The sequence below is a fragment of the Dermacentor albipictus genome, chromosome 1 (genome assembly GCF_038994185.2).
Source record: "Dermacentor albipictus isolate Rhodes 1998 colony chromosome 1, USDA_Dalb.pri_finalv2, whole genome shotgun sequence".
NCBI lineage: Eukaryota > Metazoa > Arthropoda > Arachnida > Ixodida > Ixodidae > Dermacentor > Dermacentor albipictus.
In genome coordinates this window covers 133,005,927-133,033,716 of record NC_091821.1, presented here as the reverse complement: position 1 = coordinate 133,033,716, position 27,790 = coordinate 133,005,927, and the positions used below count along the sequence as shown (strand labels likewise).

The following is a 27,790-nucleotide window of genomic DNA, read 5'->3' as shown; positions in this document are numbered from 1 at the left end:
AAGAAGCTAGCGCCATCAAGTGAAGAAATGACGAAAGAAGCTTTTTAAGCTTTATATATTTTTCACAGTGTGTCGCGGCGAGCATGTGTGTTTCTTTAACGGTTGCGCCGTATGCCATTGCCATGCTTGCGTGGCAGCCTGCCTCACAAATCTAGCAGCTATGGCTCCGGTCGCGCTGTGCTATGGTTTCGGAAGTATTAGTTCACCTAAAGACATTCCATATTTCTCTGGCTAGAGATAAAAAATTCTGATGTTACTTCGCCACAGCAGTCAATGGAGAAGAAAGCTTTATCGCATCGGCTGACTCGCGCAGGCAAAGGTTTGAGTGCTCCGCTGCTGGATCCATAACAACGCTGGCTACATTTAGCACTAATTACATAAATTTACCGGATGCATCTCAGCGCCGAGTCCTCATCCACATGCGCATTTTTAAAAACACATAGGCGGCTTAGTCGCGCGTGCGCTGGCAGTATGCGCACACAACTCGTATTACAAGGCAGCTTCCCTCCCACATGATTCTTGGCCATGAATGGATAATATTTACCTTTCGTATTGTTCGCTTGGTGTGGTGCCGTTGGAAGGGGCTTGGCGGTGGTATTGCGAAGGAAAAATGGTTGGTACATATGCCGGATGGTGCATGCTATTGCTCATTTTGTTTCCGACGAAATGCCTACTGCAGATTCTGCTGTTTGGTACTGTCTGCCATGGCTGACCGTCTTCACTATCGAATAAACCAAGCATACACGCGAAATTCGATTTAGAAACCAGCCCGACACCGCTTCACAGGGCGACAAGACGGGAACTTACTCCGCCCGCCTGACTGCTTGGATCCAACGCCGCCTCTGTTCTTGTTCGTAGGGTTTAGATGAAAAAATCAAGGAGGACACATCCTCCCTCATCCCAACGTAGTTGTGGCATTTGTATGCGCAACAGTATCGTCGGCATCCTTTTGTTTTCCTTCGACTTTCAGGGCACGCAACACCACTACCAGTAGCAATTTTCGTCCGCGGGAGTGGCTGCATTGTGCACGTTCTGACCGCCAGGGCGGCGCTGCAGGCGTCGTGAGAACTCCAGCGCTGGTTCCCCATACCGAGTGCTTTAACCCCTGCCTGTGATTTCACTATCTTAGTTGTATAACCATCTGTAGTGGCTGCATGGAACAAGTCTTCAAATAGCTCTTGGTGTGGTAAAGGCTGCTGCCAATGATAAGACTAAGTTGAAACAGCAGAATATAACTGAAGTGTTACATCAATATAATGTTGCAATGAAAAACTGTTAGTGAATTTCATTAACTTGAGGCTCTTTGTTTCATTAAAACAATTACTTCACAGGTTTGTATAACAGTTCTAGTGGATAGTAACTTGTCAGTAAGAATTTGTAATAGAATCCCGCAAGAAATTTTACCAATAATTATGGGATCAAATGTAATGGGGTGTGTAGTATAGATCACATTGAGAGTAAAGCTCTCTGTAATGCCATAAATGGTGTACTGATGTGCACTTTGCCATTTTCTATACTTTTGTCAAAGCTTCTGCCAAACTGGGCCTTGTGCATGGCTAAAATATGTATCTGAGGGAAAGTCGGCACTGCATTAGCGCTGTTGACAGTGGTGCTCCAGATGTCCTGAAGAAATTTGCTTTTTTGGGTGCTACATGTTCTTTTGCACAGCCATTTAGGCACCTTCCGGTTCATTCACTGTAACATCTACTGCAGGGCAGCAAAATCTTGGAAACTATGCCTTGTTTGCACAACAAGTACTTGGTTTTGTGTTCTTTTGTGCATTTTGTTGGGTCACAGTCTTCATTGTCCTGGCAGCACATCAAATATGCTTTGTGCAGTTCAGAACAAATGACTTGCCTTTTGGCTGTTGCTGCTATTTTAACGCGATAACGTTAAGGAGCCCATGTCGCAGAAAATCCAGCATCCGGCGTCAGATGTTGCATCGACAAAAAGATTTTCGTACCACGTACACTCAGGCCTTCCATATGATGCAAGGAATTGACTGAACTAATTGAATTTCTCAAGCTAAAATACGTAGAAAAATTGTAAACTACGACTTGCATACAACCTACAGTCATAGTAGCTCTCGGATTGTAATTTGACTATACAAGAAAACATAATTCTGTTACGCAAAAACTCAAAGAAACCCCTTCAAACACACAAATTGGCTGCAGCATCCTTCATTTTGCGTGCGCCGGTGCGATGGGTATCTTGGGGCCACGGAGCAGCGCACCGGGTTCCTTGTATTAACTCCAGCTGGCGCTCGCCTCCACTGCATCGCGGCTCATGTAAGAGGCCGTGGTTCCACCACAAAGCTCACCTTCGTGCATAGCATTCGTGGCAAACGTTTCCAGGTAAACACTAGATTACATACGCTCCAGTCACCAGGAAGCGTGAGAAGCAGTCAGGGATCTTTGAATGCTATCGCATTCCACTCTCTAGAAACTTCACTGTCTGTGTCTCGAGACTGAGCTTGTTTGTCGCAATACCTTTTAATGATATAAGTCCTTTCTAGCATGACGTATCTGACCTCACCGGCCACTACCTGGCAGTGATTGCCATGATAGCCAAATTTCTTTTCTCAGTTTTGGGATGTACCTAGTTGTAGCTAAAGAACACCTTCTTCGTAATGGTCATACTTGAAGTAAATATGACCATTACTGAAAGACAATACCAAGACAAGGTATCTAATTCTCTTGCAGCAATTCGCAAGTGACGACAAACTCTTTGCTGCATGTTTTGAAGGCAGTAACTATTGCATCCTTGCAGCTTCCTCCTTCTGTACCTTCTTAGCTAAGGGCCAAAAAATAATCAAACTATCCGTAGACAGTGACGACTCTCTTATCATCTAATATACTCTTGTTTTCCCAAAGGCTACCAAAAAGATGTAAAGATTAGCCGTTACTCATGAACCAATCCAGATGGTGATTTCTAGGTAAGCTGCTAATGTTTACAAAATGGAAGTCTGGCTCATGCCAGCTGCATTTTGGAAACAATACAAAAAAATGGCTCCACACATGTCAGAACCATATCCATAATCATATCTGAGAAGGAGAAGTGATTTTTTTTATTTTTTAGCTGTATGTGAGCAATGTTTCTGGCTCATCACAGACGAGGTGCTGTTCATTATGCGTGAGCAGCCTTTATTCTGTGTTCCTGCCTGTCATGTTTGTCTACCTCCCGTGATACATAGTCATCCTTTTATCTTTATCTGCTGAATCCAAACAGCAGTGCTGCGGCAGAGCAGTTGCTAGCAATTCGTGCAGGGCTAGATGTGCCTACAACCAACATCACCACCACCACATTCTTGTCTCCAGTGTTTCTCCACAGAACACTGCATTTCTCATCCAAAGTGTTGTGTTTAACATGCCTTAGATGAGATTTGCACCACTCATTGTGCTATTTGCTCTGCCTGATGGCAACACGCAGCAGCTGCATGGTACCCATAGTTGGTGGTCATGAATGGAGACCAAAGCAAGCAGCACCTTCATGCTTATATCTACATGCAGCATGCTATCACGACGCTTGTAGCATATATTTAGCTTTTTATTGTGGTGGGCACTAAAAGGAAATAACTGAATGCAAAAAATCCATAAGTTTTGCTCAAAGAAGAGTTGAAAAACTTCTAAGCAGATTTTTTTTTTTAATTCGTGATGCAATTTGGCAGTGCAGTGCAATGAAAGTAAATGAATGAACAATAAAACACACAGGAAATGCTCGGTACTCTTAACTAAACGAAATTTATAGGCAACTGCTTATATACATGAGTAACTGACAAAAAGGCACCAAATCAAAACATTCAGTATTTAAAGCTACTCGAACGACCACCACGCTGTTAATGTAGTCGGACAGCAAAGCCATATATAACAACTAACCCATTGTGATGTAGTTGTAAATCATTAGTCACATGCACTTTATTATTAGTCACTGGCACTTTACCTAATTATTATCATAAGATGTTTCAACCGCCTGCACCACTACTTCGTGCAACAATGGAGAGTGGACCAGAGAGCAGAAAAATGCACTTTACTACACTTACGCTGTGCCTCGTATGCATGCTGCTCTTCAGGAGTCCTTACTATACGTGGCCTTCCCATTGCACTGTCGCAACACAGATCAGTTGCTACGGGGGTTCTTCTCTTATATAAGAAAGTGTAGTTATATCACTCCCTGCTTCATATGCTACAATTGCCACTTCCTAGCAACTGCAGTTCATGCAACCGTAATCTTTACCGGGAAACACTTGCGGCGAACACTGTGCGTGAAGGCGAGCTTTCTGGTTCCTTTTCTTTCCGCGCGGCCAGCACTACCACTGCTGTGAATGCGCTGAGGCGATCACCATCTGCTGGCGCTGCAAGCAAGCCAGTGGCACGTGCCTCCCGCAGATGTTGCAGGCGGGTGGGACGGGCGTATGGGCGGATGGATGGCTGGCTGGCTGGCTGGCTGGCTGGCTGGCTGGCTGGCTGGCTGGCTGGCTGGCTGGCTGGCTGGCTGGCTGGCTGGCTGGATGGCTGGATGGATGGATGGATGGGTGGGTGGGTGGGTGGGTGGGTGGATGGATGGATGGATGGATGGATGGATGGATGGATGGACGGACGGACGGACGGACGGACGGACGGACGGACGGACGGACGGGTGGGTGGGTGGGTGGGTGGGTGGGTGGGTGGGTGGAATGAGCGTCCCCTTTGGAATGAGGCAGTGGGTTGCGCCACCAAGCTCTTGCTATTATACTGCCTAATGTCCTACCTAGGTTAAACAATAAAAAAAAACTGAAATCCCATAACCAAATTTTCTGATCCCCTATTACGAACTGTGCTTTTGTACGTCTACGTTTTTTGTCATTTCCCTTTTATTCCACCAATCCTCCGATCGCCTCTTACTAGTCCCTATTGCAAATACGTTTACTTTTCCACTGCTCTCGCTGAACCCAAGAGCTTCAAGGAGGCCAGTGGTGCCTAAATCGACCTCTGGGAAGACGTCTTCACATTCTAATAAAACGTGCTCCATAGTTTCCCTAGCTTTACCGCAGCAAGCACATGCCTGTTCTTCCTTCTTATATCTTACTTTATAGGTGCGTGTTCTAAGGCATCCCGATCTAGCTTCAAGAAGTAATGAGCTTCCCTTTGAGTTATCATAAATGGTTTCTTTCCTGATTTCGTTTTTTTCCTCTTAAGTAGTTTCTCATGGCAGGTTTCTTTTCCATTGCCGCCACCCATGAGATTATTTCAGCCTCTCTGACTTTCCACTTGACATTCTTTGTTGCTGTGTTGCCCACCCTACAGGCCGCATACTTGCTGGTAAGCTTCCTAGTCCTTATCCTCCACTGTGAATCAATGTTTTTCCTGTACAGATACCTGAACACTCTCCCAGCCCATTTACTTTCTTCCATATTCCTCAGTCATTCTTCATACTCAATTTCACTGTAAGCTTCCCTCACTTCCAAACTAGTCCAGCCCCTATCACCCTGCACAGTTTCATTTGTAGTCTTCCCATGAGCACCCAATGCGAGGCGACCCACTGACCTTTGGTTCACATCGAGTCCTGATTGTACCCCTGATTTAAAGCAAGCAACTGCATTTTCAAATGTAAGTCCTGGAACCATTACACCTTTCCACATACCTCGGAGCACCTCGTACCTATTGTATCCCCATGACACTCCGTGCTTCATTATGGCTGCATTTCTCTTCCCCTTCCCTGCTATTGTTTTTTCCTGTGTTTCTATTGCCTTATAGAGCCAATAGAGCATCTATTGCCTTCGTTTATCCATATACGAAGGTATTTATAGTCTGTTACCCGAGGTATTTCCTGGCCCTGTATCGCCACTGTCTGTTCGCTGTTTTCATTGAATACCATAACACCTGATTTTCTAACACTGAATTTGGATATGCGAGGCGAGTGCCATCTGCTGGTGCGGTAAGGAACCCAGCAGCGCATGCGGCTTGTGCCTCCCAAGTGTTTGCCCACACTCTCAAAAAAATTTAAACCTTTTGGGGCTTGTCCCACAACAATAGTCGTCATCTGTCTTGCCCATATTTCCTTTCTTTAGTGCTGTGACTCCGATACTTCCAAGTCATGAACGGCTTGCGTGTTATTAGCATGACACAGCATTCTTGACAGGAAAGTAGTGAGCGCTGAGATTTCAAGGAAGGAAACACAAGGAAGGCAGACGACGATTATTGTTGTGGAACAAATATATACGTCAAAGAGTGCAATTGTTTTAGGGCCCCTCACCAGGTCTGGCCATTTTGAGCTGACAAGCGCAGAGCATACATGGTGCAATAATGATAGTGTCTGCAAAGTATTACACCGCTATGCGCTGCGGAAAGATCTGAGATTTCAAACCGAAGGCTGTTTTTCCTCCTCCTTACGGCCGCCGCGCTCCAAGCCGGAGGATGACGTCGTCGCGTCCCTGCGCCTACATACTTGAGTCCACAGTGTGACATCGCTCGTGGTGACACGTGACTTCGAGAATTATTCAAGGCACCATCTGTTATTCGTGTGATCTGTTGCTTGAATTGACGAATTGAAGTTTAGAGAAATAATAAAACTCACAAACAGAATGTCTGCATGTTTTTTGCTTTACTTCGCACTGACGTAAGAGAGACGTACTTACGCTTCGTCTGCTTGTTCCCCGTTCGTGCGGTTACGTGCGCAGGTACCAAAACTGTGCCATTTTCTACAGTGTTCTGGCGCGTGATCATGCTCTGCGATCCGCTTGTTCTGCCTCAGTATTCATGTAGCACTGAATTATACCGCTAGTCATGTGTCCTTGTGCACAGCGCGCTAAATTGTGCGCTGCGCGAAACGATAACAGCTCACGTGCAATGCCGCCAGCGGAAACGCGCATAGCCAGAAAAAAAAAAGAAGTAACGAGAAAAAAAAAGTGAAGGCGGGGCTCATGACGTATGTGTCACGCGATCCTCGAGGTCTGGCATGGGAGAACGTAGGGAAGGAATTTCGCTTGCGAAGGCTAGATGGGGCGAGTGGAGAGGGAGCCTTGCTGTGCAGTGGAGCCCGCCTGCTGAAATCATAGGTTCGTGGCACTGAAATATTTGTCATGGCTATTAATAAGGCAGCTTGAAAAACTTTTGCGGCAGAGCGCTCCCTAGAGGACACATAACAATTTCTCCCGTATAACCAAAATTTGCTATGGGGCCTGGTGAGGGGCCCTTTAAGAGTGCATGGAGACGACAGACCCTTTGGGAGGTAGAGCTATACATCTTTGTGTAAAATACACATGGCAGGGTAAGGACAAGCTAAACACAAGAGTTTTATTCTGGTAAGCTAAAACACCTGCTTTTCAGTGAGTGCTCAAATTCCTTAAAGGACAGAGCACAAATCTATCTCAGTGTCACGTTGGCCTAGTGTATGCACATTGTGGTTTTGTTAGCCATATTTTCCAGCAACCTACATTTCCATGTTGTATCACTACTACCTTACTTAAAAAAGACAATTTTTTTCTAATTTCACAGAGACATCAATCTGACGCTCCCACGCAAGACTTTAAGGAATGGAACATTGGATGCTTATGTGTTGCTGTTGGAGCGCAAAAAAAGGGAGTCTGTGAAGTCACTAGAACAAGTGATGAGTGCCTCAACTGTCAGCATAAGTAGCAACCCTCTTACTCGCTACTTGGTTCCGACCGAAGAGGAGATCCAGCTCATCAAATCCTTCAAGTCTAATACACCACCAGTAAGTGTCAGCGCTACATTATGGCTTGAATAAATTTCCATGGTTATACATATTTGTTCATAAGGTTTTGGTACTTGAAATGTCAGTATCAATTTTCAGCAGGTTAACATGATCAAGAGCGCTCTGGAGGGGGGGGGGGGGGGCAGTTGAGTGCACGTCTCCTCTAACCCGGTGGTGGCTGTGCATGGCTGTCTGTGCTGCTGAATGCATACACGGTCTGTGCACCCTATTATGAGGTAATCTGCAGCGAGTGCAAAAACACTCATGTACTACTAGATTTAGGTGCACGTTAATGAACCTGAGGTGGTCAAAATTTTTATCCACAGTCCCCCACTATTGTATGTCTCGTAATCAGATTGTGGTTTTGGCATAGAAAGTCCCACCATTTTTTTTTTTTTTTTAAGTTTTCAACCAAAATAGTCTAAAGCAATTTTGCTTTACTGTACAGTCTTCTTTCTCGGGAGCTATTGGAGCCAGAGCAATAAAACTTGTCTGTAATATAGATGTATACTTTCTGTGTCTGTATTGCAGAATTCTCCCTAGAAGTGCCTTGGCTTAGTATACCCAACCAGGTGCAGATGCACACCCTTGCCTTGTCTTGAGTAAAGCCAAAGCTGTGATTTTGTAGCAGTGTCTGCCGCTCAATTCTAGGCGACGTTTATTATCACTGTTCATGGCCTGCCTATCCCATTAAAATAATGTGAGTGGAGTGTCGCTCTTACCATTGAAGGAGTGGAAAAAGGAATAGCATTTGAAAAGGCATCGCTGTAAAATCGTTGCCCAAGTCGCACTTTCTGCACGCTCTCTGCCTCTGCCGAGGTGATTTACAGACGTGAAACATCGTTATACTGCTTGTGCCCACATAGCAGTTGCTTAAACTAAAATTGTATGGCAGGTTTATATAACAGATGGTGTGAAAAAGCTTATGTGTTGGTGTTGCTTGCATCTTGTCATGTTTTCCAACATGACGGAGCTGCTCAAAAAGCCCGCATGTTATTTTTTTAATGGTGCTGAAAGTAAAGGACTATGAACTCTGATTCAGAGGACTTCAATGTTGATTTCAAGGTGTCTTCAAGTGATTTCAAACATAATGGGCTATACCAGGTGAACAAGCTTCCCTTCGGGGTCTCATCAGCATGAGCAATTTTCCAACGAGCAATTTTCCAACGGGCAATTGAGGAAATACTAGCCAACACAACAGAAATGGAAGCATTCAAGATGGCATTGTTGTTACCAGAAAAGACGAACAAGAGCACTTGCGAAATCTGGATGCAGCAATGAAAGTTAGCAGTCTGCATCTTGGAAGGGAAGGGCGCTGTTCTTGAAAGACTAATCAGTTACTTGGGACAATGGTTGACAGAAAGGGCATCTGCCCTTGTCCCAGGAAAGTGGACACAATTCTACATGCCACGGCACCAGAAAATATGAAAGATCCTTGCTCATTTTTCGGACTCGTAAACTGTTTCAGGAAATTCATAAAAATATTTCTGACATACCTCCCCTACTTCGTGAGCTCCTGAAGAAAGAAACGAAATGGAAATAGATGAAGGCATGTCAGTGATTATTCGAGAAAGCAAAGGAGAGGCTCAGTAATGACACGATGCTGATGCATTATGACCATGCTGCTTCACTGGAATTGCACAGTGATGCATCCAGCCACAACATTGGAGCGGTATTGCAGCTTGTACCTTATTTATTAGAATATAAGGCAAGGTTTTTCCTCAGAAACCATAGTGTTGAAGTCACCCTCGGCCTTATGTAGATAGCTGATAGATGTAGTTACTGTTTCAATATGGCAGAAGCAGCGCTACATTTCTGGCAATCCACATTTTAGACTGCAGCTCAAATTGTAGCAACTGGTAAACCTTGGCAGGTGAAGGAGTACCGTATTTTCGTGCATGTAACCTGCGCCAAGAATTATAAAAATTTAACAGTAATGGCAGGGTGTGAGTTATATGCGCATTTTGCTGAAGGTGTGACTTCATAGCTGTGTGCATTTCCCCTTATGATGTCGCTTCATGGTAGCATGTGTTAAATTTTGAAGCCACACCGTACATTTCACTTTATGATGTGGCTTCATGGTAGTGCAGTGCACGCTGCCGTAAAGCCACACCATAATATACGATTCGTACTGCTATAAAGTTGCACCTCAAGGCGAAATTAGCGTGTAACCCACACCGATTATTTGGGGGTCTTCAATGATTCAGTATTTCGGGCAATCCCTGCCGAGCCTGAATAATCCATTGGCTATTCTATGTTGTCTTATTAGTTTGCATACTTAAGGTTCTTTTTTTCGAGTCCACCAGCTGGCACCCTCGCCTTACAATTGTGACTACCTTATAATTGAATCAGTATTGTGACACACTGACGAAGAAGGCGACGCTCTGGACTTCGCGCTGTCTACCATCTTGTCAGCTACTACAATTATTGTAGATATCCTATAAATATATTTCTGACTTCTTTTAACCGCGTAACATTTTTGGTGGCGGTTGCGGGATCAATATCAAGACGGATTTGGGCGCTCCTTGGCTGCGTTTACGATGCCAGCTCAAGGCGAGAATGCTTCGGGCACATGGGTATCCACGCCCACCGTCATTTTCGCGCAACCCCATGACCCAGGAACCTTTTCTGGCACCGACAACACTGATGTTGAAGATTGACTTCAACTATATGAGCGGGTGAGCGCCAGCAACCTCGGGGACCAGACCATCATGCTCACTGATTTGATATTTTACCTCGTGGGACCGGCACGCATCTGGTTTCAGACCCATGAGGAGGAACTTACTAGCTGGGGAATTTATAAACAGAAGCTCCAGGATTTATTTGGCAAGCTTGTTGGACGTTATCGCGCTGCCCAAAGAGACCTTGCCTCGCATGTCCAGACGTGCACTGAACCTTACCTCACGTACATCCAGGACATGCTCCCTCTGTGCCGCAAAGTGGAACCGAAGGCGTCCGAACCTTATAAAGTCTCACATGTCATTAAGGGGCATAGGATGACTCCTTCCACCTCTTTGTGTTCAAGAATTCTTTTTCTGTGCAAGCCATTATTTCTGAATGCCGGCGGTTTGAAGAAGCTGAGAGTCACCACATTGCCCACCCATTTCCCTGCCTTCCCAACACGGCTGCTACGCCCACCTGCGAAGACCTCCGCAGTCCGCCCACGCCCTAGTCACTCTGATGACATCGTAAACATCATCCGACTATAAATAAAAGCCGCATCTCCTGTCACGACCCCAACCCATGGCTCTGACAATTGGCAGGTGACTGTCTCACTAATCCAGTCTGTCATGCACCAGGAATTGGCCTACGTTGGCTTGACCAAAGTCTGCTCAATTAATCGGCCCGACTACACTTCGTCGAGCACTGTCATACGCAACTGCAACCTGAATGCTCCTACGCAGTATTGCAACCCAGCCGAATGGCACACTGAAGTCGACAAGCCTATATGTTTCACTTTTGGCCATATCGGCCATATTTCACATCACTGCTACTATTAGTGGAATTCGACCCCCTGGCGCTACTACCTCCCATCCCACAGCCCTCATGCTGCTCCTCGCTTCCCTCCACAAACGCAGCCAGTAAATTCTGGTGATATTTCTCTGCCCACCCGATCTAGCCGCTCTCCTTCACCACATCGCCGCTTCTCCCGATCTCGCCCATCTCGTCGATCGCCATCCCCTAACTCCTTCCGGCACACGCTTCCGGAAAACTAATGGGTTCAGCAACTGGAGGTGCTGCTGCCAAAATGATCCGACGCAAAAATACTCTTCTGACCTTGCCCATACATCGGAACCTCATCAAAGTGAACGTGGATGGTGTACCTGTTACGGTTCTAATTGACACTGGCGCGCACGTATCTGTGATGAATGCTAAGCTTCAGAATTGCCTCAAGAAAGTCCTCACTCCTGCCCCATTGCCTGTGGTCCAAGTCGCCAACGGTGGAACACCAGCCATTATTGGCATGTGTCCGGCTCGCATGAGTATCGCTGGACATCATACTTCTGTTTTATTTTATGTTCTAGAACACTGGCCCTCACGACTTAATCCTGGGAATTGACTTCGTGTCTGCTCATTCCACTTTGATAGAGTGTTCTGCTTGTGTTGTGCAACTCGCTCTACCTGCTGCTATTGACCCTCCTGACAGTGTTCCGATACGACAATGCTCCTCCGAGCATATTCACTTTCCTCACCGTGCCATTATCTACATAGGTGTTTCACCCGTTCTACCTGTACCAGACAGTGACTACATTGTATCCCCAAATCCGCATGTCCTGCTCTCGCATACTGTCGCTTTTCCTCAAACCGGCATTACCATTTCGGACAACACATTCTGCCTTCCGCTTGTGAACTTTGGACATTGTACACAAGTACTCCTACACGCAATATCCCTGGTACAAACCACGTTGGCCCGAGACTACCACATTTCTGCTTTAACTTGTGACGGCTCCTCGTGTGCAACTCCTTCTTCACCTTTTGCCCCTTCAGACTTAAATGCCCTAATGAAGATGATTGCTCCCGACCTTCTGCCTCAGTGTGCTCAAGAACTACGTTGCCTCCTTGCCTTGTACTGAGACATATCCGACCTTGGAGAGCGCCCTCTAGGACAAACATCTGTTGTAAAACATTGAATAAATACCGGTGAAGTGAGCCCAATTAATCGGTGACTCTACCGCGTCTCGCTACTGAGCGAAACATCATCCAACATGAAGTTAACAAGATGCTTTCTCGTAACATTATTGAACCTTCTTGCAGCCCATGGGCATCCCCTGTTGTACTAGTTAAAAAGGACAACAGTTCACGATTTTGCGTGGATTATCAACTCCTCAACAAGGTCACAATGAGGGACGTCTATCCGCGACCACACATTGACGATGCCCTGAATTGCCTGCATGGAGCACAATATTTTTTGTTCATAGACCTTCGCTCTGGCTACTGGCGAATTGCCATAAATGACATAGACCGCCTTCATTTGGGGCCCTGAGCAAGCTGGTGCTTTCACCGAGCTGATTGGGCTGCTTACTTCCCCTCCCATTCTCGCTCACTTTGATGCGTCAGCTCCAACAGAAGTCTGCACCGCTGCCAGTGGCCACAGTATTGGAGCTATCTTGGCCCAGAAACAACTAGGGCGAGAATGTGTTATTGCCTACGCCAGCCGCCTTCTTTCCCCTGCTGAGCGCAAGTATTCTATCACCGAACGCGAGTGTCTGGCTCTCGTTTGGGCAGTGGGTAAATTCTGCCCCTATTTGTACAGCCGGCAATTTACAGTCATCACTGATCACCATGCTCTATGTTGGCTTTTGTCCCTGAAAGATCCTTCTGTGCGCCTTGGCCGCTGGGCTCTCTGTGCCTTCAAGAATACAACTATTCATTTGTATACAAGACCGGCCGGTTACATCAACATGCGGACTGCTTGTCGCGCCATCCTTTCGATCCACCTGACGTTTCTATGACCGGCATACCTGTCATCATTCTCTCTTTGGCTGCTTTTTGCGATATTGGAGCGGAACAACATAGGGACACCTCCTTATAAGACCTTATTCAACGACTGACTTCAACAACGCCCAATCCTTCCCTTCGTATACTTGAACTTCACGATAGCATATTGTACCACTCTAACATGTGCCCGGACGGCCCTGACCGACTCTTCGTTGTGCTAGAGCAACTGTGTCAGACTGTTCTCACCCAGCTTCATGATGTACTGACTGCTGGTCACCTTGGCACGTCACGGACTTATAAGCGCATTTGTGGGCACTTCTTTTAGCCTGGTCTATACCGTGACATCTGCCGTTATATCGCTGCATGTGACATTTGTCAACGATGCAAAAAGCCGACTACACTCCTTGCTGGTCGCCTTCAACCACTTGACATACCATCGGAACCATTCTTCCGTGTAGGTGTTGACCTTTTAGACCCTTTTCCTACGTCTGTTTCAGGAAACAAGTGGATTGCTGTAGCAACAGACTACACCACATAATATGCAATCTACACAGGCTCTTCCGACAAGCTGTGCAGCCGATGTCGCCAACTTCCTCCTAGAGAACGCCATCCTTCACCAAGGTGCCCCTCGACAGCTCCTCACTGAACAAGGCCACTGCCTTCTTTCTAAATTTGTCAATGACATTCTGCACTTGTGCGTGACTAAACACAAACTTGCTACTGCTTACCATCCACAAACGAATGGTCTAACCCAGCGTCTAAACTGAACCCTTACTGACATGCTGTCCATGTATGTCTCCGCTGACCATCGCAACTGGGACGTTGCATTGCCGTTCGTTACTTTCGCCTATACAGTAAAAGCTCGTTAATTCGAACCGCAAGGGGAAGCCGCTTCAGTTCGAATTAACGAAAGTTCGAACTAACGAAAGTGAAGGAGGGCAACAGTACACTGCGATTTGGAAGCAGTAGGGCATGTCAGAAAGTGATGGCGTGTGCCGCGGGCACACGCCATCTTCAAGTCGAAGCTCTGGGTCCGACTGTGCCACACCACCGATGTCCACCGAAACGAACGTTAGCCGAGGCTTAACACCATCACAATGAATCGCGACGGCCGATACCTCCTAAGCTGAAAACAGAGGTGCACAACCGATGAAGACTGCCGAGACAAAGACGCTGAACATGTGAAGGTGGCGAAGGCCCTGATTCGTTGGTTCTTGATTGCAAGCGCAGCTGCGACGTACTTGATTCGCTGTGTTTTGGGGCTTGCCGTGCCATCTCCGCACAACATTAGCAGCTGTACAAGATTTTTAAAGCCTCCGAGATTCGCAACAGGCAAGAAGTCTCGGAGGTTACGTAGAACGGAGAGGCGGCAGCCGCCGCTGCCTTCTGGCTGACCCCGCGTCGGTTAGATTTTTTTCCGATTTTGCCTCCTCTCGCCGTTCTGTCCGTTTCGGAGGCAATACAGCCTTGCGTGTAGGCAGTAGGCGCGTTTCTCTGGCCATGTACCAGGCGAGCGTAGTTCGAATTATCCGTGAGGGAACCTTCTCGCGTTCGAATTAACGGACTTTTTTATACATAGACTTCTGTGGAGCTTGGCCGGACCAAATCGTACAGTTCGAATTATCCATAAATTCGAATTATTGAAGTTCGAATTAACGAGCTTTCACTGTAATTCGTCTCATCATGGTATTGCAGGCTTCTCTCCATTCTTCCTCTTGTTTGGCCATAACCCTGTGCTACCTTTCGACACCGTTCTGCCTGCTAGTCTGAATATCACATCTGAGTACGCCCGTGAAGCCATATTCAAAGCACAAGAAGCATGCAATACTGCCGTACGTCAACTTGTGGAGTCGCAGGACAATCGGCGGTGCTTATATGACACCTACCATCGTGATGTCCATTACATACCGGGTGCCGTGGTTCTCCTTTGGTCACCATGGCGGCGCATTGGCCTCTCGGAGAAGTTACTTTCATGCTACTCTGCCCCTTACAGTGTCTTGCGTCAAGTCACTCACGTCACGTACGAAATCGCCCCTCTTGAGCCAACCATGGCTCAGCATCGCTCCGACGTGGTCCACGTCGCGCGTCTCAAGTTGTATCACTCGACCGCCTCCTAACCAGCATTGAGCCGGTGCTTCAGCTGCTGGGGGTCATGTGAAATGCTGGCGAAGAATACGTTTTAAGCTTGGTCCAAAGAAGACGACACTCTGGACTGCCTACCATCTTGTCAGCTGCTATGATTATTGTAAATATTCTTTAAATATACTGACTTCTTTTAACCCCATAACATTTTGATACCACCGCATCAAGGGAAAAACACCCATTACATTTGCATCCAGGATGCTAACAAAAAGTGAGTCAATCTATTCTCAAATTGATAAGGAAACATTGAGCCTAGTCTGAGGTGTAAAAAAATTTCGTCAGTACCTATGTGGACAGAAACTTACCTTATTGGCAGACCACAAGCCTCTTAAATCAGTATTTAATCCATCCAAGAACATACCAACTGCAGCAGCTGCTTGAATACAGAGATGCGCGATAATCTTGTCAGGATACTGCTTTGAGATAAAGCATGACCCAAGCAACAAGAACATAGCAAATACACTGTCCAGACTACCCACATTCAAGAAAGGCAAAACAGAAAACGAAACTGTTAATGAAATCGCTTGCATGCACATATTCAAATTCGGAATGCTACTTCTGATCCACAAACAATTTAATTTAGCTCAGAAACAAGAAAGAACAAGACCTTGTCATAGTTGTTACGGTTAACTATGGAAGGATGGCCTGAGCATGTTGACTCAGAGGATCTCAAACCATACTTCAGACGAAGAGCAGAGCTCACTGTCGAGGTCGATTGTGTATTGTAGGCAGTGACAGTGATCATTCTTGAAAGATACAGAGATGTCAAGGGCACATTGGAATGACCAATATGAAAGGACTAGCCAGATATTACATATAGTGGCCAAAACTAGATCGAGACGTTGCAAGAATCGGTTAAAGGGGCCCTGAACCACTTTTTATTGAAGTCGAGAAATGCATTTGAAGTTAAAGTAAACTATTTCAGAAATACTTCAGCACAAAAAGTACTTCATGCGTTCAGCAGAAGCAGAGTTATTGGCAATGAAACACCCCCTTCGCAGTGCGTCCACTCTTCCTTCAATGACTTGCACTGCGAAGGCTATGGCAGAGTGGAGCGTGCCCACAACACTCCGCCTACTGAACGTCAACGTGGAGCGCAGTTCAAATTTGGTTTTGAATGTTGACATAGACATGCCACTACTTCCGATTTTAAAATTTGTCTTTCAGTGACAAGGCTTAAATAAAATTAGTTTTGAGCTTATCTTTTAATGGTTGTCTAAAACGTGCAGTACATGTAGGGTCCATCGTTATTGGGTTTTGTATTTTTTTAAATTCCCTGTAGTAAAAAATGCTATTCTGAGAGAGTAAATCTTGGAGAAATTTGGTTTTATTCTTGTCTGGCAGAAAATGAGGGGTTTTGTTGTTCGGCCGCGCAGTGTTTGGAATTTTTTTTGTAACCTTTACGAATGATTAACACAAGCAGTAGTCTTCCTTTGTACATACCCAGAACATGTTACGACAGATAGAGCCCCTCGCAAATCATGTGACAAACTCATCTCTACAAATCCTTGTTGCCAGGCATTACTAAAACATTTAAAAGAAACCCCATTAACAAAAACAAGAAATAGAGACAAGTCTGGCAATCCTTTCTTCATTCTGTTCTCTGATTTTGTTAAAGGAAAAACGCAGTGTATGTGTGCATGATTCACCGAAGGTGTGGTGCTTTCCATCATATTAACAAGGCCGTATAATTGTTGACGTACGTTGTCATGTGCATTGGAAGTATTGAGCTGTCCATCCTAGACCTGTTGGGCCTTCAGTTCTTCTCTGTTGTCCTGTTTTACTGGTTCGCATTACACATTCTTGCAGCAAAATTAATGGAATACCAACTAGGCGAATCAGCCACCCTTTCTTGAACGCAAGTATATGGGTAAACATCCTCTCAATGTCACAGCTACCATTCGCAATGTAGAGAAACGTCAGAACTGTGTTAATTAGTTTCTCAGTGCATTACTGCCATTTACATCTATGCACCTGTAGGAAATGTGATGCAATGCTCCATTCTTGTATCCCTGTAAATGCGGCTATTGAAAAACCAAGAAGTTTTTGTCGGCAGGCGCTGAACTTAGAATCTTATATGTGCCGGTATATGTGCGCGCTGCATTTAGTTTGAAATTCCAGCTGTTTTGCGGCATGCAGTGGTGCAATACCTTGCAGATGCAATTGCCAGTGTTCATTGTATACACTGCGCTTGTCTGTTTAAAATGGCCAAACCTGGTGAGGGGCCCTTTAAAGGGCTAAGTCTAAATAAAAAGCCATGATTTGGTGAAGTCATCTGAAACATCCATGTGCTTTGTGAATTAAGCCAATTGAAGCATGGCTATAAGAGTTTTTGCTTCCACACCAGTAGAAACTTATCAGTTGAGCTAAATTTAGTTAATGATTCTCAAAACTTCAAAATATTGTGATATGGGAACCTGTGTTTGTTATTTACTGAATTGTTATTCTGCAGTCACCTTTCATGCTTTTGGTTTGTGAAGGCACATAGTTTATTAATATTAAGTTTCTTCTTCTCAGCCTTATTATTATTGCAGAACATTATTATTACATATTACGTAACAAGTAATCTATACATACATACATACATACATACATACATACATACATACATACATACATACATACATACATACATACATACATACATACATACATACATACATACATACATACATACATACATACAAGGTGTCCCAACTATCGTGCACCAAGATTTTAAAATATGCAAATGCCATGTAGCTGGACAGAACCAAGGTAATGTTGTTTGTCGCGCTTGGAGAGACTCAGATGATTTTTTGCATCCCACCTAATTACATAGTTAGTCTTAATTAATGAACTTCTCAAATATTATAATTGGATGAAAAGTGTCAATGAGAAAATTGTGGAGCAACAAACTCCCGATACAGCTTTCTGTTGTTAATACGTGCTACATAAGTGTTTTTCTGAGCGGGAAAGAAGCCCGCGAATACACGCAAAGTGCCTCGAGTGGCCAGTCGCACGGCAATTTTGCGTGTACGAGGGTCATTTGTTAAGTATGGTAAAAATACAAGCGATAGCGCTACAATTCTGTTTTCTTCTAGGTGACGTGCGAGAAACGCCCTTCATATGATGGCAGAACTTGTTTATGCTAGTACCGACAGTTAGTAAGCTTCTGACAGCCATTGGCACTGAGCTGTGTGGTGATTCCCGCCAGAAGGGAAAAAGGGGAATTTCGAGCAGTGATCAAACATTTTTATTTAAACACTGGGCGGCTGCCCAAATTAAAGCCAAGTTGAGCAAAGTTCATGGAGACTGAACCATCACTGAAGGTCGTTTACTACTCGATAAATTAATTCAAATGTGGCCGAACTTCGACGCAAGATAAAACCTGTCCCGGGCATCCAGTGGAGGTCACCACGCCATAAATGGTATAGAAAATTCATGGAATTGTCATGGAAGACAGCCGAGTGAAGGTACGTGAGATAGCTGAAATTGTAGGCATCTCGGCAAAGAGAGTTCACAATATTCTTCATGAGAAATTGCAGATGAAGAAGGTCTGCACACGTTGTGTGCCACGGCTGCTGACCATCGACCAAAAGCGCATGAGGCAGACATCTTGAAGCAGTGTTTATCGATGCTTGATCGCAACCCGTAGGACATTTGGCGACGATTTGTGATAGTTGACGAGACGTGGGTACATCATTGCACTCCAGAGTCTAAAAAGCAGTCAAAGCAATGGACTGGACCTGAGGAAGTTGCTCCAAAAAAGGCAAAGACTTTGTTCAGACGGAAAACTGATGGCGACTGTCTTTTGGGATTCACAAGGAATAATCTTTGTAGACTACTTACAAAATATCAAAATAATAAAAAGACTATACTATGCATCACTGCTAGATCAACTGGATTGCGCACTAAATGACCTGGGTTAGCATGGAAAAAACTCCTCTTTCACGAAGACAATGCTCTGCCTCACAGATCGCTCGTTGCAATGGCCAAATTGTACAAGTTGGGCTTCGAGGTTCTGCCTCATCCACCCTATTCTCCGGATTTGGCCCCATGTGACTTTTTTCTCTTTCCAAACCTGAAGAATTGGCTGGGTGGAAAGAAATTTTCTTCACGTGATGAGGTTACCTAAGTGGTAAATGACTACTTCAAGGGCCTCAAGCCATCCTTTGTTTCTGAGGGAATAAAAAAATTGTATCACCGCTGGAAGAAGTGTGTGAAGCTGGAAGGGAACTACGTTGAATAATAAAATATTGTTTTCTGCAAACATAGTATCTTTAATTGCTTTTTACCACACTTATCAAACGAATGTCGCATTTGCGGGCTTTTTCACGCTCGGAAAAACACTTTTATGTAGCATGTATTGAGCAACAGAATGCTGTAGAGAGAGTTTTTCGTGTTGCTGTACAATTTTCTCATTGACACTTTTCATCTAAATATATTTGAGCAGTTGATTAATAATTAAGGCTAATTATGTAATTTGGCAGAATGCAAAAAATAATCTGAATATATCCAAGCAATGGCAAGCAACATTACCTTTGTACTGTCAAGCTACGTGGCATTTGCACATTTTAAAACCTTGGTGCATGATAGTTGGGACACACACACTGTTATATAGATCACTCTGTTCTAAAGGTTGTGCACTGCACAGCTCACAAAAGAACCGAGACAGAATTATTCCTTCATTACTTACCGTGCTGTTCTTGGTATTTTGGAAAATTTACAAGGGAATTCATGCATGCTGTTTTTTTGTGACACACACGCACGCACGCGCGCACACAGTCGAATGTCTTTATAATGAAGTGCTTGGGGGCTTCGGAATCATTCGTTATACAGGTCACTTCGTTCTAAAGGTTGTGCACTGTCACAGCTAACAATAGAACCGAGACAGAATTATTCCTTCATTACTTGCCCTGCTGTACTTGGTATTTTGGAAAACTTACGAGGGAATCCATGCATGCTGTTTCTTTGTGATCAGCTATCAGCTATGCAGAATCTGGACAGTGCAGTATGCCTTAGCATTTTGGTATTTCTTTACTCCTCAGACACCGCCTTCTGCTGAAGCACTCAAAAGTAAACCAGTTACCCACTGGAACCCACGGGTTGAAGTGAACATACTGAGTGACCCATTCCCCATCAAAGCCAACCAGATTCCTGGTGAGATAGCCCACTTGCTTCAGTAAGTCTTATTTATTTTGTCATAGCCACCCAATCAAATATAGTGAATTAGCTTTAGCCTATGCATTTTACTAAGATGAACTAAGCTGACTGATTCCTTGGTGTTCTTACATCTCATTGTGGCACTTGGGATTTGGTTTGGGGAACATGGAGGGCTACATATTAATTTTGACAAACTGAGATTTTTAAAAGGGCATCGGAATATTGGTACCTGAGTGTTTGTGCACTCAGGCTCCGTGATAACATGGCTGCTACAGCTAGAAATTGAACCCATAACCTTGTGCTCAGTAGCAGAATGCCATAGCTGACAACCCACTGCTACGAGCATGGGGAATGATACTGAGTTTATGTAAGCATAACAAACATGGCTTGTAAGAACATGTATAAATGCAATTTGAAGTGCATTTGTTGGCAGCATGCACATTAAAAACGCTTTTATGCTCCACAGTGTTAGAGATCGAGTTACTAGTTTGTAATACTTGTCTTACTCCATTTGTGGCCATGGGTTCCGTGCACAAAAAAAAAAAGTTGGTTCATTTTTATGCATTTCTTGAGAAATGTGACCTGCTTGAGTGGCTTTGGTGTCAGAATGATCAGAATGATTACCATGGGTGTTCCCACCTGCTGTCTACTATTAAAGTTATTCACTATCATGCCAGAAGTTATACGTAAGAAAGTTGAAAGCTAGCCAAAAGTATTTGACCGAGTTCATAATTCAACTGCTCTAATCAAAGTCAAGAAGTACAAATACTTTGGTGTAACATTATCGCTCAACTTGAGGTGGGATTCTCACATTCAACATATTACATTATCTGCACTTGAGATAAGCCTTTCTGACCACAGAAAAAGTATCTCTTCGTACAAGTTTGTATCTGGTGGTGTTAAATAGTAACACCACCAGATACAAAGTTTCTAGCCTACAACACATTTACCAGACCCATTCAGGAATAAGCAAAAGTTTGTTGGGGTTTCTTTTGTTAGAAAGCTAACCAAGAAACTTGAAGGAGTTGAAATGAAAGTGCTTAGGGTTATTTTTAACAAGTACAGCCCAACAGACTGCCCTACAGACTTGCTAAGGAAGACTGGAATACTCATACAAAAAAATTTGGTACAGGACAATCCAATAAAGTTCTTGTCACTGTCAAGCTGCCATGCCTAAAAGTCATGTATGCATTACTATAAAACAATTAAAGATAGACACTTCTCGTTGTGTTATGAAATCAAGGCTCATGCACCAAATATACGCCCATAGTCTTATTTCTTACCCATTCCACATATATGCTTTTCAATGCTCAGTTTTTCCTTTGGTGATAAGAGAATGGAGTAGCCCGACTTCGTGCATTAACAATTGCACACTTTTAAGCCACTTCATTTGTAATTTCATTAGTGTGTGTGTGCGTGCGTGCGTGCATGTGTGTGTGTGTGTGTGTGTGTGTGTGTGTGTGTGTGTGTGTGCTTTCCCCCCCCATCTTTTCTTCTAACGGCACACCTTTAAAGTTGTTCCTTCTTTTGTTAGTAGCAAACAACTTGTTTGAGCCAAAAATTGGGCACCTTTGCCTTTTAATGTCTCCTCAACTCAGTGTATTTGTTCTTAAGTATGTTACAGCTTTGGTTATTATGTTACTTCTGGTATTAATTGGAAATCCTTTTGTTCATGCCGAGTTAAAAACTGCATTCCTTATATTATACAGTGCCATTATTGACTTTCAATACATTATTTCACTTCTTTTGACTTTTTGACATTCTTTCTGTTATAATCCCTCTTTGGATTGACAGATTGTATAAATAAATAAATAAATAAATAAATAAATAAATAGTAAGCAAGTACTCACTTTTATGACACTGAAGTCAATAGGGGAAAGGCTATCATACTGTTAAATGTGCTGATGATTTCATACAACCATCTGAACGTGATAGCTAGCCATTTATTTCTTGCAATGAAGTGCACTTATAATGATCCGAGTTAAACAAATGCTCATTTAGTATTACAAACAAAGATACCATGACCATCATAGTTTTAATGTGGTGTATGGCAGCGCGTCTCTGATAGAATGAACATGTTGCAGCTCTGAGCTCCTTTAGAGTGAACATAAGTTGTACCACTCAACTGTGTAAGATGGCTGCTAACATGCCGCTAACATCATCACTCAACTGCTAACATCCCACTATGTGTGGTGCTGTTCAGAGCTGTGGAAATGATAAAGGTGGCTTCTATGGAGATTACCGCATATTACATCCAAAACTGTTTCTGGAAGACCGAATTGCTGTGTAGGGCAGGAGAGTGGAAGTGTGGAGTACAGAAGTAATGAGAACTCAGCTGCAAATTTATGGCAGCACATTGCTAAACTTCACTGAACAGTGAGAAAAAGAAAGAACAAACAGTCGGAAGAAACGATGCACAGCACTGACTTGAAGAAACAATTTTTATTTTGGCATAGCGCACAAAATATATACTTAAGAGTATTATCACCACCAGCCATCCATCATGAGCGAACAAGAAAATAAGCCATTTATACAGATGTCGATAATGCTCTCGTGTAAACATTTCGTGCACTTTGCCATGATAAAGATTGTTGAAGGTCATTGCTGTATGTCGTCCCCTCTATTTGTTCATCCTGTCTTTTTTGCGCTGTTCACTGAAGTATGCCTTACCAGAAAGCCCAAGTTTCTGGCATTGTTGAAATACAGTCCTGTGCAGCTGTCGTCGGTTGGAATCTTAGTCAATGAGGAATACGAAGCCAATGTCATGGGGTCATGCAGGGGCGATGGCATCATTCGTAAGGTGCAAGGCTCTGTCACCAGTGAATCAGATGACGAAAGTCAGCAGACTGAGAAACTACTACCACCACCTGTAAATGCCTTGATCAAGTACATCAAATTTCTGAATCAGCTTGTCTGCAGCAATGTTCTCAGCGATGAGATCTATTCTGCTTTGAAGAATCTGGAAACCACAATTATTGGGTCGGATTGAAGAAGCAGAGCAAGCTGACTGGTTACATTGGAAAACAGTGCATAAATGTTTTTTACCATTTCATTGACTTACTTTTGCATGTCCACTTATGAATGCTCAGCCATAACGAATGCCTACTGCGTGACTATTGTGTTCGTTATAAATGGGCTCGACAGTAGTATGCCAGAAGGTTGTCAGAATGTAAATGCAATCAATGAATAGTAAGGCAACTTCGTAACTTGTTAGCTTTTGATTATCCAGTACAGAATGTGATTGTTTAGGTTGTGAAAACGTCTTCTTTGCAGACTGAACTCTCGACGAGAATATGTGCCTATAGTCCACTTGACTGATGTCACAACAAGGGAGAAAGATTTCATAGTAAGTTAGTTCTGTTAATTCACTACATTGTTTTATTTTTTTTCTGCACTTCTTCTGGGGGGGGGGGGGGAGAATAATTTTCCCATAATGTAAAGCAACAAGCATAGCAACCCAACTTTGTTGCATTTCGGATGTGTAATTTGTAGTAAATTGTCGCTGCCACATTCTAATATGGAAAGTGTAGTATATAAGGTTAGCGAACATAGCATAAGATGTGCATGTTTATATGAATCAGTCTTCTGAACACTGATGGAAGTTCAAAGATGCTTTGTTGCACATCTTGCTAATGTAGTTACTTCTCTGTTTTCCTCTTGCTGTGCGATTCCTATAGGCATTGCAAATGCAAAAGGCCTATTGGAGTGGCACATTGCCCACAATTAAGCAAGTGTGCACAAGCATATTTCTTTCTTTTTTATGGGGACAAAATGCAAAAATGCCTATGTTCTGTGCATTGGGGGCACGTTAAAAATCCCCTGGGGGTCAAAGTTAATCTGGAGTCCCCCACTATGGCGTGCCTCATTATCAAATTGGGGTTTTGGCACATAAAACCCCACAATTAATTAATTAATTGATTTCTTGTTCATCAATCAGCTTGCTAACATGCTTCACAGTTGCTAGTGGCAGGCTAGTGCGAAGCCTGCCATTAGCAACTCTCATATTCAGTGACACTGTGGAGAAGACGGAAGTTCGTAAAGGACTGAAATGAAAAAAAAGTAAGGCAAGTAGCGGGGTTGCGGAGTCCCTTTAATGATGTAATTTGATCAAATTATTAAAATTCTTTTTTTTAATTTCATTGTGATGGTGCTTTATTTACATTGAGTTGAGTGGTGCATGGCAAAAGATTTACCTTAGTGCTACTACGCACATTAGCACATGAAAGCTGCTAACTGTGAAATTGTGTGCCGCAGTCCACATTAATTACTGCTTATCAATAGGGTGAGTTTTCTTCCTTTCTTTTTTGTACGGCTAAGCTATCAAAACATATAGTTTTCATTTTTACTAGGGGTGGGCTGATATTCGAAGTTTAGAATATGAATAAAATAATACACACTAACAATTCATGTTCGAAAAGGAACTATTCGGTAGTTTTGAATAATTGAACCAAATACTTCGCAAAAATCAACTATTATAAAGTTGGGTTACTGCTCACTGTCCGCTAAACATAGTATTGCAAATTATACCCACGGTGGTTGCTTAGTGGCTGTGGTGTTACACTGCTAAGCACGAGGTCACGGGGTCAAATCCCAGCTGCTGTGGCTGAATTTCGATAGGGTGAAATGCAAAAACGCCCATGTACCGTGCATTGGGTGCATGTTAAAGAACCTCGGGTTGTCAAAATTAATCTGGAGTCCTCCACTATGGCATGCCTCATAATCAGATCATGGTTGTGGCACCTAAAAACCTGGGAAATAATAATAATTATTATTATTATTATTATTATTATTATTATTATTATTATTATTATTATTATTATTATTATTGAAACAACAATAATTGATGCAGAAACAAAGTGAGTTATGCAAGCTTTGTTTTCTGTTTTGCAGCATAAACCAGCATGACAACATAAGATTATTGCTTGTCAGTCATTTAGTGTTTTTCAGTGTAGTACTTCAGTGGTTTTATCTTTTACACTACAACCAGTGGTGTTTTCCTTGCAACGGGCCATATTAAATCTGTCTAAAGCATGCAAGCCCTTCAGGAGATTTTTTTTTGTTGTTGTTCAGCAACTATTTCTTTAGCGTTTTCTAGAAAGCTAGCCGTACAGCAGCCATTCATCTTTGAAACCTTGTTTGCAAGCACGCTCTAAAAATGGTGAGAGGCTATTCATGCAGCTTTTTTTTTTTTAATGACAGTTAGTGATTTTGTGAAGAATGAACCGCAGAACTACTACGTCAATTAGTGATTTTGTGTTCAAGACATCCTAATTGTCCCCAATAGCTGTGTTTTTTGGCTAGTCAGTACAAGCATGTTAGTTAATTATACCAAAATAAATATTCCAGCTGTAAATGTAAGCTTATGCATTTGACTATTCAATATTCGATACTTACTTTTTATATTCGATTCATATCCGAAAAAGTTGATATTTGCCCACCTCTAATTTATACAGATGTTTGAGATCAGCATATGCAAGTTTTTTTCTTTAGTACCAGTACTTATTGAATGCTTATTAGGGCAAAATTTTCATGGTGTTGCAGCTGGTAAAAAAGACAAATCCTGAAGTACCATTGAAGATAGTAGTTAGCCCAGTGTCCATTGGTCGACTTCGGCTCATGATCACCGTTAGTGAAGCTCTCAAGTCTATGCATGCTTTTGGTGAGTGTTTTTTTTTTTTATTGCTTAAACTATTTCTATAAGGTATTGTGCTTACTATTAGGCATTGTGTAACATGCAACAGTATTATTTCACACCACTATGCATGCTAGTTTCTGTACAATAAAAGAGTGCAAGCATTGAATAGTATGAGTAGAAATTATGCAGTGTGTTATATTCACTGCAGTAGCAGAGAAAAGAGGTTTTGTTCTTGCGATAGGATTAATCATGCCGTAACAAATGGACTGTCACTGTTGCGCAGAACATCTATACAGTGTTCTGTGACTGCTTCTGACCTTACCTTTTGATTGTGCTTCTGAAAGGCTACAAGCATTGCCTACGTGCATGCCATCTGGTCATCAGTGTGAACAATTGGTGCTGTTTTCATGGTCACATCAAATTTATTCTGACTAAATATGACACTGAAAATGACAGTGAAAAAAAAGCTAACAGACACAATCATTTCTGTACTTCCCTCATTTTCCACCGATTGCATCCAGCATGCTCACCGGTTAGGTACAATCTCTCCTGCCAAACCCTGTCCCATTATTGCTAAGTTTTCCAACTCTAAAACTAAAGGAAGGGGGTTATCACTGCATGAACAATTCAATACAAATGGCATATCCATCAATCAAGACTTTTCACCTGGAACCTGCATAGTTGAAAGAAACTAATGGAATTCGCTTGTAGCCAACCACAACAGTCTTCATTCAAGCTGCGTTATTTGCAACAAAATGATTATTAACAAAAAAATGCTTCATATATACTCCTGTCTTTGATAAGGTAGAAGAAATCGAGCTATGCGGATAGCCTGCCACTGCTGCACCTAACCCCGACACTTCAGGCTAGGAAAGCGCGAGGGGTGATGGGCACTCAAGGTGTTATCATGTGGCCATCCTCTTTACCAATGCAAGAAGCGTATTAAGCAAATATAACTCCTTATCATCTGCAATAGATACATCTTCTGCTCATGTCATCGCACCTACTGAGACAATGCTTCATGGTAACGTTAAAGACTTGGAAATCTTCCAAGATGCATACTGTTTTTCAATTCATCATTGTGATGGAGATGTGCGCCAAGGTGGCAGCATCCTCCTCGCTATCTCTATAAAGATTTTCTATCATCATCCATTGTCGTCAACACTAACCTAGAAATCACCTGGGTGTCTTCAATAATTGGCCACCAAAAAATAGTCATTGGCATTTCTTATCGTCTGCCCACATACAATATCATCTTTGTCCTGGAACTTCATGATAGTATTAATGATATTGTCTCAAGTTTTCCTTTATCCCCCATATTCTTATTCGGTGGATAACTTTCCTAACATAATGTGGAACACAGAACCAGCTCTCATGTTACCATTTTCCTCTCAAGCTCATGATATTTTAGAACTATGCTGTTTTCTTTATCGCAGTTAACCACTAAAGATACCGGAATCACACCTGTTTCAGCCAACACCCTTGATCTAACCCTTAGAACTAGACCTGACCTTGTTTCTAGTATTTTCTTGTTACTCTCCTTTTTTATTAATGTGCAAGTTCCGAAAACCGGCAAAATACGTAAAACAATTCGCGACTATGCTAGAGCTAACTTCGAGGCAATGAACAATGAGTTAGCTGATTTCACTAACACATTTCTAACTAACTTTGATGAGCGTCCTATTTAATATAATGGGAACATCTTTTCAACTAAAGCAAACCAATTAATTGAAAAATACA

The 27,790-nt window shown here is 43.2% G+C and overlaps 1 protein-coding gene across 3 annotated transcripts in view; it reads left to right on the top strand.

Moving 5' to 3' along the window:
* LOC135896152 (lipid scramblase CLPTM1L) overlaps nt 1–27,790 on the top strand; it is a 76,002-nt gene that overhangs the window by 6,233 nt on the left and 41,979 nt on the right. For all 3 annotated transcript variants that reach the window (XM_065424510.1, XM_065424511.1, XM_065424512.1), the window contains 4 exons: nt 7,473–7,692; nt 20,301–20,434; nt 23,689–23,761; nt 25,957–26,074. In XM_065424510.1, coding sequence (XP_065280582.1) covers nt 7,473–7,692; nt 20,301–20,434; nt 23,689–23,761; nt 25,957–26,074 — 545 coding nt within the window. The remainder of the gene's footprint in view (nt 1–7,472; nt 7,693–20,300; nt 20,435–23,688; nt 23,762–25,956; nt 26,075–27,790) is intronic.